Source organism: Manacus candei, unplaced genomic scaffold, assembly GCF_025592945.1.
Source record: "Manacus candei isolate 608988 ecotype Guabito, Panama unplaced genomic scaffold, ASM2559294v1 h1tg000035l, whole genome shotgun sequence".
In the NCBI taxonomy this organism is placed as follows: domain Eukaryota; kingdom Metazoa; phylum Chordata; class Aves; order Passeriformes; family Pipridae; genus Manacus; species Manacus candei.
The window spans coordinates 367,040-378,466 of NW_026138083.1; the positions used below are offsets into that span (position 1 = coordinate 367,040).

General features: G+C 53.8%; 1 protein-coding gene across 2 annotated transcripts in view; it reads right to left on the bottom strand.

The window, feature by feature from the left end:
* Positions 1-10,736, bottom strand: part of LOC127473372 (sodium/potassium/calcium exchanger 3-like) — a 186,596-nt gene extending 175,860 nt beyond the window's left edge. The window contains exon 1 of one of the 2 annotated variants that reach the window (XM_051792900.1): positions 10,384-10,530. In XM_051792900.1, the coding sequence (XP_051648860.1) occupies positions 10,384-10,510 (127 nt within the window). In that variant the 5' untranslated portion in view covers positions 10,511-10,530. Of the gene's footprint in view, positions 1-10,383 lie in introns of both variants that reach the window. The other variant, XM_051792905.1, reaches the window with a different exon arrangement.
* Between the last annotated feature and the right edge of the window lie 691 nt (positions 10,737-11,427).

Below are 11,427 nucleotides of genomic sequence, written 5' to 3' on the forward strand. Positions count from 1 at the left end.
AAGCTCACCTGAGCACATGGGTGCCAGCCCCAGCTCCCCTGGGCAGGGTGCACGTGGGGACAGAGGGATGTCACGGGACAGGGAGTGCACAGCCACTGTCCTGCTCCTTCCACTCAGCTTTGTACCCTCTGGGTCCCTTCTCCCAGTCCCACGGGAGGAAATCAGCCGTGAGACCCCCTCCAGCAAGAACCAACTGCTCAGCCTTGCATCTCTCTGCTGCAGACCCTGAATTTTAATTTAACTCTCATTCTCTCTCCCATACCCAAACCATCATGATGGCAACTGAAAAAGCTTTTCAAGGGCTTGGGGAAAAAAGAAGGTGAAAAAAAAAAGCAAAGCATCTCTACACACATGGAGGAAGTACTTCATAAATGACCACAGATGAATAGAGAAAACTATCAAAACCAATTCTTGGCTTCAGCAGCTTTTAGATTGGCCCTTACCAGGGGGACACCAGCACATGAGCCTGCTGAAGGTTTTCAAGGGCTTCTGTACTAAAGCTTGACTGAACCTTGTAGAGACTCCTTTGCAGACCCCTAAAAAGGCAATCTGTCCCTACAAGTGGATGACTTGGATGCAATTTGTGTCCAAACTGCTAACTACACTCTTACTTTTTCCACCTGGGGAATGTTCCCTACCTGCTGGAAAAGACAGTCACAAAGGCGACCTGAGCACAAACAGGCACCAGTCCCGAGTAGCACAGCAGCACTTCTGCCCCTCTCCTCTGAGAAATGAGCCTGGCCTGGAACATCATAAAGTGTATAAAGGAAATAAATAATGCTATAGAGGGGAAAAAACCTTTCTATTTTTAACCAGAGATCCTGGCACAAAAGGATAGTGCTCTACATCATACCAGAATCAAGAGTTTGATGCTGTCTTTTCTTTATAAGGCTTTAAGACAGGCAGACCCCCCAAGAAGTGGTAAGCAATTCTTTATTTACCCTGTAGTGAGACTCTGAAGACCCGGGTTTAATTCACTGCTCTGCTATTAGCCCGTGAGGTGACCTTGGACAAGTTGTTCTGTCCAGATTCTCAGCTGGTGTCAGCTGGCACCGTGCCACCACAGTCAATTTAAACAATTTGAGACGCCAGCCCCAGCGTCCTCGGGCGCTCGGCCTCCCTCTCCCAAACAGCCCTGCCACCCGCACACGGCCCCACGCCTCGGGTGCTTCGGAGCCACGCACCCGAGGGACACACATGGGGTCAGGAGAACTCGTGCTTCCCCTGGAAAAATACATGGCTTCCACTAAAATGAAACAAAAAGCCTTGGCTTTTTTTTTTTTCTTTTTTTTTTTAATAGCCTTATGGTCAGGGCTTTAAAAATACTGCTGTGCTCTGGTGAGACTGCATCCAGCTCTGGGGCTACCAACATCAGAAGGACGTGGACCTCTTGGAGCGAGTCCAGAGGAGGCAACAAAGATGCTCAGGGGCCTGGAGCACCTCTGCTATGGAGACAGGCACTCCTGCAACCTCCCTTTGGATCATTTCTTAACTCAAGAGGCTTTTACATTACTCAGTTACTTTCTCGGAAAACTCATCCACTTCTGAACAAGCTTGATTTGCTGCCTCCTCCAATTTAGTGCAAGAATAAATCCAAAGAACACGAAACTCAATTTATTTTACTTTGTCAGCAGTCAGCAGCAAAATTAACTTGAGGGGGTTTTTAAGCACTGCCTCTTCTCCCCCTCCCTCCCCTCTAATGCCTCTGCTTCCTGAGAAGCCCACAGCCAGCAGCACTGCGCTGGGAGCACCACCCACGGAACCTGCTGAACGAGCGCGCTGTGAACAAGCAAGCTGTATCTGACAGGTCACTGCGTTGGAAAGGAGCTCTTTGGGACAAGGATTCGTCCCAGTTTGGTTTTCACAAGGCCTGTGAGGACCCTGGCACCAGCCAGTGCCCTCAGTACTGCAGCAGGATGGTCCCTGCCCACAGAGACCCAGGATGTGAAACCTGTGCCCCGTCAAAAGATGTGACCCACGGTGCCCTACGCTGGGTCCACCCAGGGGCTGGTCCACCCAGCTGTCCAGCAGCCTACATCCCAGAAAGGACTCCATTCCACCCCGTCAGTGAGACCTCTCCTGGCTGTGCAGTTCAGCAGGGCTGTTGTCCTCCACAGGGCTCTACAGCATCCTCTGCCCCAAGCCCCACCACAGCACCGGGCACCCTCCTGCAGGGAAGGGAGTGGAACCCATGTGTCAAGTAGGATCACAGCCAGAATCCCCACCAGCTCCCAAACTGCATGGCACTCACTGACCACAAAAGCAGGGCATTTAACAGCTCTTTTCTGCTTGCCACCACCCTGGGAGTCGCACATCACGTGTACCTACTCTTTTTTAACAACAGAACTCCATTGCAATGGGCCTTTTTGTACACGTCATGGTGCATAACCTCAAATGGCACAGCTTATGCTCTGCTTTCCCTAAAATGAACTGCTGCACTGTGTCAGTGTATGCAACATTCATTTACAAGAGTTTCTTTCTGTCCCATTCTCTCAACAAAATACAAATCAACTATTACGTAGAGGTGCACTGAGAACTGCAGGGTAGGTCTTCTCAGAGGAGAAAGCAATGTCCATGTAAGGCTCGTTTCTCCTCCTGCTTTATGTTACAGGATGTTCTGGCCATCTTAGGGAAAAAAAAAGTTGAGTCTATCTCTGAATGAGGATTACTTTAACAGCAGACCCTTCAGTTGTTTGTAGCTCAGTTAGCACGTTTTTGGCTTGCATATCAAAAAGATTCTTTTCCTGGACTTTACCAGGCTCTTTCCCAGTGGAGCTATCAAAACCTGCTTGCAGTTCTGGTTGGATAGGTGATGCCTGCTGCTGGAGCAAATGCTGAGGATGAGCCTTGGCATACCAACGTTCCCCTTAGAGGAGCTCGCTCAGCAATATCAAAACAAGTCTTTCTCCTCTTCCAGCACTGCACCAGACGAGATACACTGTGCTGAGGGCAGCAGGACACCCTGGCTATGCACTTCAACCCCTCAGCCACCGTGGGGCCACAGGAGCTTCCTGGGGCTGATCCATAAGGACACGTCAAAACACTCTGGACCGGTGCAAAAACCCATCTGCAGACCTGAGCTCCATGTGAGTCTGACACTCCTGTGCCAGGAGAATCCCAGGCACTTCTCTCGTCCCTCAGTATCCCTTTAGGCTCAGCCCTTATAGTTCAAGGACATGCTTACTTGCCTCATTTCCTCTGACAAGACCACAGGCTGAAGAGTGGCTTGAGTGACGAAGGACCTGGTTAACCTCGTACACACGCGAGCCCACGAGAACTCAGGCCCAGCACTTCCCATGGCGCAGGTTAAGCCCTGGTCCCTGGCCTGCCTGCCTGTGGGCACACAGACACGGCTCTGAGCCAAAGCACCGCACACGAGACCGCAGGCACAGCGAGGTCAGGCTGACGAAATCCATGCTTCCAGACCCCTTCTCACACCCCTCTGTGCGTAACAGTGGGTTTTCTCTATGAAAGGTATGTCCCCTTCTCAACAGACGCTCACATCCACCAGCACATCGCCCGTGCCCCGGCCTGCCACGGGCAGCCTGCAGAGCTGAGCGAGAGGGCAGCGCAGGGCAGGAGGTACAGCTGGAGACACCGTCCCACTCCCCTCTCCCCTGGGCCTGTGGGACATTTCCAGGTCCCCATCAGGACCTGGAGACCATCTGCTTCCCACAGGCATGGCTTATAGGCAGATGACATTCCATGTTTGCCAAAAGAGTCCATAAAAGGCAAATAAAGTCCCAGCAAGTACTGTCCCACACAGCTCTCTCCCTGGACACCACATCTGGACTCCTCTTCAGCGCTTCCCTTTTTCCAGAAGAACAAGACCCAGGACTTCTCCCTGGAGCCCTTGGTACAGTGCTCCTAGTCTCAGGGATACCTCAAAAAAAAATATCAGCTTAAACATCTCCAGTCCACATCAAGCTCCTGATTTTAATCCAGCCTGAAGTCATCTCCAGATACTGTGGGCTCCTATTCAATCAGCCCTTGTTGCTGGATAACATCCCATCCTGCTCCCTTTCCTTCTTTAGAAATATCATCACTTCCAGAGTCTTCTCAGCCCGCTCCTAAAGAAAAGCCCAGCATCTAGAGATTTTTAAAACTGAGCATTTTGCTGAGATCCAGCCACACTACAGTACAAACACACTGACTTGCACCTCTTTCCTGTCTTGCAGATGTGCAGATGCTCCTTCAAGGTACTTGGCTCCGCTGCCGAAGCGATGGAGGCCTCACCACCCTGGCAAATCCCCAGGTACAGTGGGCTCATCCCAAGGCCACCTCCCTAACAAGGCAGCTCCACCACTATCATTTCCAAGCTGACAAAATCAGGTCTCGGTCTCGCTGACTGCTGTGGAGACCTGACCTTCTGTGGAAGATGATGCAAGAAAAGACAGCGCCAGGAGACGGAACTGCCCCCAAGGGGTTTCTAGTAGCTAACTGCAAACACCCTGTCAGGATGCCCTTGGCAGTAAATAACACAAGGACAGGCTGCTCAGGGCTGGAGGAGTCCAGCAGTCCAGCAAGGATCCCACAGGGAGGAGAGGTAGAACACCTGCATCCCTTCAGGCTCAGCCAAGAACCCATTCATGAGCTGCAAATTACACACATTTACCACTTCATTTTCAAAGGATTTCCCTTTGATGCTGTGAGTAATGCAAACCAGCCACGGAAGATTTACTCACTGTGTGACCCTTTTCTCCTGAGAGCATGTCTACAGGACACGATGATTAGAGTGGCAGGGCTACAAACACCTGGGCATGCCCAACTGCTTCTTCCCATAAAGCCACAGCAGCGGAAAAAAATTAGGATGAGGTTACCAATGGCTCTTGGCATCAGTCTGACTTGACTCATGGTAATAGCCAAGGTAAAACCCGGAGCAGAACAAAGCCTCCGAACATCTCCAGTGCTTTCTAAAATCCCAAGCCTAAAGACTGCTCTAGAGAAGGGCAAGGAAGGCAAGGCTGGAAAAGGGTAAACCCCCCTTTTATTAAAAAAAAAAAATGCACTGGTGCAGCTCAACTTCCTGGCTGTGGGCTGTGACAAGCAGGGGGGAGAGCACGGCCATGCCAGCACCGAGCAGCTCCACCACTGCGCCCGCCCGCAGGGGCTGCCATGAGCTGCTGCACTGGCTTCCAAGCAAGGGTGTAACAAGGTGCATCCCTCAGGCTCTGTGCTCCAGGAACCCCACGTGGATTTCATTCCAAAACACAGAACTCCAAGGTTTCCGGGGACAGGTTTCATGAAACCCAGCTCTTTCCTTCAAGTTTTATCTTAGGGAAGGCTCTATGAAAACCAAATTTTTTATACTTCCTTGTGGACAAGAGAGCTAGAAAGGGTAACTTAAATTACTCCAAAGGAACGAAAACCATAAAAAAACCCCACATTTATTTTTCTAGCCACCATAAAGTTGCCATTAATTTAAAGAAGAACAGAGACAAAATAGAGAAGAGTGCCCTGGGACAGGCTAATACCTATAAGCAGGTCAGCTCCAGGGCTGAGAGGAGTTTTCCAAACTGCAGGGCTGACTGCTGAGCTCCTAAATGACCCTCTCCCACCCCAGGACAGTTTGTTTTCCACAGTCTCCCTCCCAGGAGCCTACAGACACAAGTACCCACCACATGAATATATGAGAGGTCCAGCCAAGCCTTTTGAGGATCTCTGACCAAAAATGGGCCAAATGACCAGCCTGCCTCCTCTAAGTACGGACCATTAAAGACTAGCAGCACGAGGGAACCACTGAAAAAGGGTTGGGACAGAACCAACAAACCATGCCCACCTCACCACGAGCTCTGCTGTTCTGACCACAGCCACCACCCAAGGGCTCTCTGGCTTGTTAATGCCCTTCACCGAGTCATTTTAGTGTGCTAATTTGGCAGAAAACCCCCTGTATTTATCCTGGGCTAGCTTCCTGCTGGGTTAGCTTGCTGAGAAGGCTCAGCTAAGGGCCACTGCCACGCCAGAGCACAAGCCACGGACAGGGCAGGACTGAACCCGGACAGCTCAATCAGCTCAGGCAGGAGTGGAGCACAAACCCACATGGAATAACAGCTGTTGGGGCTTTCTGCTCCTCACCCTCTCACAGCCTTGTGTTCACTGTGTTTGTGAGCAGCTGGGATGGCCAGCATCCCCCTGCTCCCATGTCCTGCTGGAGCCAGAGCTCCTGAGCATCCTGCATCCACGTCCCAAGCACCAGGTTCCTGTGGTTCCAGGTGGTGTGCCAGAGTCTACCTCAGGCACCCAACTTTGGGAAATCAGCCAGCCTGGCGTGCAGCCCGGCACTGCCCTAACGTTTTAATCCAGTGGACTCCAAACAGGAGCGGAGATCTGGAGGTTTCTAAGGCAGTTCTTCAGGGAGACCCTGCAGCTGGCCCAGACCCACGGCCAGTTGTACAAGCCCTGCTCTGTGGGTGCCCGAAGCAGATGCTGACGGCCAAGCACAGCTTTAAGCAGGTTCCCCCACGTCCCCCCAAGCACTGCCGTGTGCCCCATCCCTGCCACCCCCCGAGCTGCTCGGCTCAAGAGCTCAGTCTCACTCAGCTGTTGGTGCAGGACCTTGAACAAGTACTAAATAAATGAACAAGTCATTTCCTGCAAGGCCAAACAAGTTCCCTGCCAAAGAGGTCACATACCACACTCTGGCCTGATGCCTCTCCCGAGTTTATGAGGGTAAATTCCCACATCCAGGGGTCCAACGATTACAGCATTACATCTGGGCTAGGATTACTCGCACTGGAGCTTGGATTACGCTCTGCTGGAGAGGTGAGGAAAACAACTGCTTTTGTGCTTTCATTGCATGACCTCTAAAGTTCGGTTTGGGTTTCTTGGTTTGCACAAACTAAAACATTCAAATGAAATCAGGGAGTTTTCACTTAACTCCCAGCCAGAGGACCAGGATCTGTCACACCAAGGTTCTTCAACGTTGTTTTGGCAGTAAGGAGATCTGTAAGGAAAAGCCCTCTGAGGCAGGGCCCGTGACAAAGCGGTCAGGAGGAAACAGCCTACGTGGCTCATTCCAGTCCTGTGAGCTCCTCCAGCCAGCACAGGGGTGCAAGGCAGACATGCCAGGATCTTTGCTCCCATCTCCCACCACACCATCCAGGATCGCTCAGAGGTTTTCTGTGAATGTGTTCTCATGACACAGATGCTCTCAACCCTCCACAGGCCACAAGGACCAGGCAATTATCAGTCCTGTGAAAACAGCCTGAGCTTTGGATTTGGGGTAATTCTCAGAGCCAGTCAAAATGCAGACCTTGCTCCACCCCTCTGAATACTTCACTCCCAATCAAGTTAAAACAAGACTTATAAGCAACCCAAATCCTCCATGCTTGAATCACACAGGCAACTCCATGTGCTTGGATGTGCCCATCCCCATGAGTAAGGCCTGCAGAATCGGACCCAGCTTTCCCTTACCCTCCTGCCAAAAACACAGGAATACAGAAAGAAGAAAAGAAAAACCTACTGACTGATGCCCCTGCTATTTTTGCTGTCTGACAGCAAACTGGTAAAAGGCCTGACTCAGAAGCCTCTCTTGAAAAACCTGAATCATTACTATTTGAGAGATGGTCTCATGTAATGAAGTCTCCACTCCTCCCTCTCTTTAGAAGAGAGAATGGGGGGGGACAAAGAAGGAAAAAAAAAAAAAAAGAACTTCATGCTTCCTTTGGCTCTTTCTGCAAGGATGGCAGGGTCACTCAGTCCAGCAGTTGGCAGCTGGACTTGGGGTCTGCAGGGCCGTGTTTGATCTCAGTTACACCTCTCAGTTACCAGTGTGACTCCCTTAACGTGAGAGTATAACCACAGAGTTACACTGCCTGAAGAGAGAAAGAGGCATCCCAGCTGTATGTTCACTGCCCGGATGAACTATGGGAACTTGGATTTCTTCTTAATATGCACTGTATCTATTTCTGAAAACCTGAGCCTTGTGGAATATAGAGATCATTGGAATGAGCCTCATATAAACATTATAATGTTTTAACACTTTGTTATTACGCATCATTTAGCATCAGGAGATCTCAAAGCCACTTAGACAAAGAGCCTCCTTTTCGAGACCCAGCCAAACGAGACACGGAGAGATTAAGTCCCTCAGAAAAGCAGTGGGAGGCACCACAACAGAAACCCAGAGCTTGTGCCCTGTCCCCGAGAGTTGCTCACTCCAGATGGTTCATCAATTAAAACACTGTGGTTACCTGCCTCTTCAGAAGGGCTCTAGCCTGTTTCCTGCAGGGAGATGCAGTACACACACTTCACAAAGGAGGCTCTGGCACCTCACACCCCTCTGCACACACAGGTCACCATTGACCCGAAAAGCCATGCTCCTCCAGATCCAGGCCACGGCCAGCCAGCGCCTGAGGGGAGGGGGACTGACTAAGAAAACCAGCAGCATTAAAAACGACAATGTATCATCCTAAAAGGTGATTCAAGCCTGGGGTTACTGAGCTGGTCCACGCAAAGGCTCTCCAGGAGCAGCAGCCACTCCAGCACCTCCACTGCAGCCCAGCAAAGCCCACGCCTGGCCTGACACCATGAGTCCCCCTGGCAGCAAGGGCACGAGGGAGCCGTGCCAGCCGTGCCAGCCGTGCCAGCCCCACACACCACGAGTGCCCCAAACGGCACAGGGAACACCGCCCTGGAGTGCAGGGACGGAGAGGCCACTCCACACCACAGCGCTGCAGTCCAGTCCAAAGTTTGTGCTGGATCTCAAACCCCCCATTTTTATGTGGGGAAAAATACTGAAATCGATAAACAGAAGCACACCTTTGCACCTCCCGCCCACAAATGCCAGAGAGCATCAGGCTGTAGGTGAGGCTGCCCAGAGAGCCTGGCCACTTTGGGCCCCTGCAGAGCCAGCGGATGCAGTGGGCACTGTGGAAAATTTCCACCTGTAAAACGATTCTTCTCCTTGTCACTGCCAGCTCTGCATGGCTGCAGGCACACAGGGCGCCGGGTCTATTGTGCCATTTCTCACCTCTCAGACTAATTTTAAGCAAACTGATCACAACGTGAGACGGGCTCCCAAACTGAAGCAAAACAGCGAGAGCTCTGACACAAGTTTGCAGCACCAGCTGGGAAACGTTTGGGCAGCTCAAGCAGAGCACAGACACATGCACCTGTGGCACTGCCATTTACAGCCAACGGAGCTCCCTTTGCATCAGCAGAGACCCTAAAACATGGGAGGGGAATCCACACCGCCCTTCAGGGAGAGGAGTGCACTCTGCCCCTTCTAAAACAGGCCTCAAATTTACCATGTCATCTACAGTTTTTCACGTGGCAAAGGCGAGCAGCATGCAGCCAGCCTGCTCTGCTGGAGATGGATCATGACAGAAAGGGGGAAGAGAGCACAGGTCTGGCACGCACCTTCGAACCAGCAGACTTGATGTTTAGGTAAAGGAAGGATGGACACTGGTGTCACACATCCACGTCTACCATACAGGCAGACCTAAACATAATTCAGTACATGCACACACTCCTGCTTACTTACAACGATGCTCATGTCTTTCCTGGCCTTACTCCTCGGAAGGAATCACCACGTTTGAGAGAAAAAGCTTAAGTTTTAGAAGACATGTACAAAAAAAAAAAAAGACAATTAGATTAATTTGAGGGTATTCAAGTCCTGAGTCTTAAAAAACCATCCGAACATCGTTACACTCCACCAGAAACACTGCGCTCAAGCCTTAGCTGGTGTTTGTGCTCTTCCCTAAACATCAGAGCATTCCTCACACCATGCTGGACACCGTGAAACCCTTTAGACACGTCTGTTTATTTAAAAAGCAAATTCGAGTCACGGAGGGGTACGCTCTCCTTCGCTAAAAGGAAAATAAGCCGTGGCTAAATTCTGCTTAACACTCAAAAGAGCTGCGAAGCGAAACGCGGAGCGGTCCCGATCGCCCCGCGCGCGGCCGGTGCCCGGCGGGCAGGGGACACCCGGACCGAGGGCAGGGGACACCCGGACCGAGGGCAGGGGACACCCGGACCGAGGGCACGGTCCCGCCGCCTCGGCCTCGCCCCCGGGACCCCGCTCCGACCGCCCCGAGCCCTCCGCGCCCCCGAGCCCGCGGCCGCCGGGCGGGCCCCGCTCCGCCCCGCCGAGCTCCGACCTCCGGCAACTTGCGCTCCCCTCCGCCCGCGGAGCCGCCGCGCCCCCGTCGCACAACGCCCCGGCCCGGCCGGCCCCGGCGCGGACCCCCGGCGAGGGGAACCTCGGCTGCCCCGGCCCCCGCTGCCTCCCTCCGCAGCCCGGCTCCCCCGGCCCCGGCGGCCCGGCCGCGCTGCCGCCCCCCGGCGCGGCCCCGCTCTCCCGGCCCCGCTCTCCCGGCCCCGCACCGCCGGCCCCGCTCTCCCGGCCCCGCTCTCCCGGCCCCGCACCGCCGGCCCCGCACTCACCGCCGCGCGCGGCCGCGCCGCCGGCCAGCAGCAGGGCCAGGGCGGCCAGCACGCCCAGCTGCCCCCGCAGCAGCTCCCCTCGCCCTCGCCGCCGCAGCCGCCGCCGCTCCACCGCCGGGGCGCCCATCGCGGCCGCTCCGCTGCGCTCCGACCGCTCCCCGCGCCGCGCCGAGCCCCGCCGGGCTCCGCAGCACCGCCCCCGACCGCCCCGCACCGCCCGCCCCTGCACGGGCGGGACGGGGCGGGGACGGCCGGGCTGGGGGGCACTGCCCCCAGCTCACTGCCCTCAGCCCACTGCCCACTGCTCCCAACCCACTGCCCGCTGCTCCCAACCCACTGCCCACTGCTCACTGCTCCCAACCCGCTGCCCCCAGCCCACAGCCCAGGGCTTGCACCACCCGCAGGGGTCCAGCTGCGGGCACAACCCAGCCTGGCCTCAGGTTCGCTGGGCATCGTTCCCTCGCTCCCACCACAGCTCCCGACCCCGCCAGAGCGCTGGGGCACGGGACAGCCCAGGCACAACCGCTCCATCCCTCTGCTGCTGGGGCTCCCAGGCTGGAGGAGCTGGGCTGGCCAGAACCTTTCTTCTGTCCTTCCGTGTAAAGTCATGATTAGTATTGCAACAGTAATGCAGGTATCTGTGGGCTCTGCTGAGCCAGGGGTGTTGTGCACACACAAAGGAACAGCTGCCTCTGCAGGGTCCACAGTGGTGCAGGGACACCATTATCCAGGAAGGGCACTGGAATTACATGATGGATCTACCTTTTTTGTTTGGAGAGCCACCTTCAGCTGAGATGAACAGCACAGTAGATGGAATATCTCTGTTTCTATAGTCTGTTTCCCAAGAGCTGCCATGGCTCATGACACAGACAGAAACGAAAGTAAACATCGCTGCAAATATTTTTGATTAGTTACTAAACACTCTTGTTAGAGAGGGTCTCCTTCCTGAGGGAGCACGATCAGTTTCTTGTGATTCTGAAGCTGGCCAGCGGGGCAGTTTCCAGCTCTGCTCTCGCACATTTACCGGCTGTGCTCCTCCACACA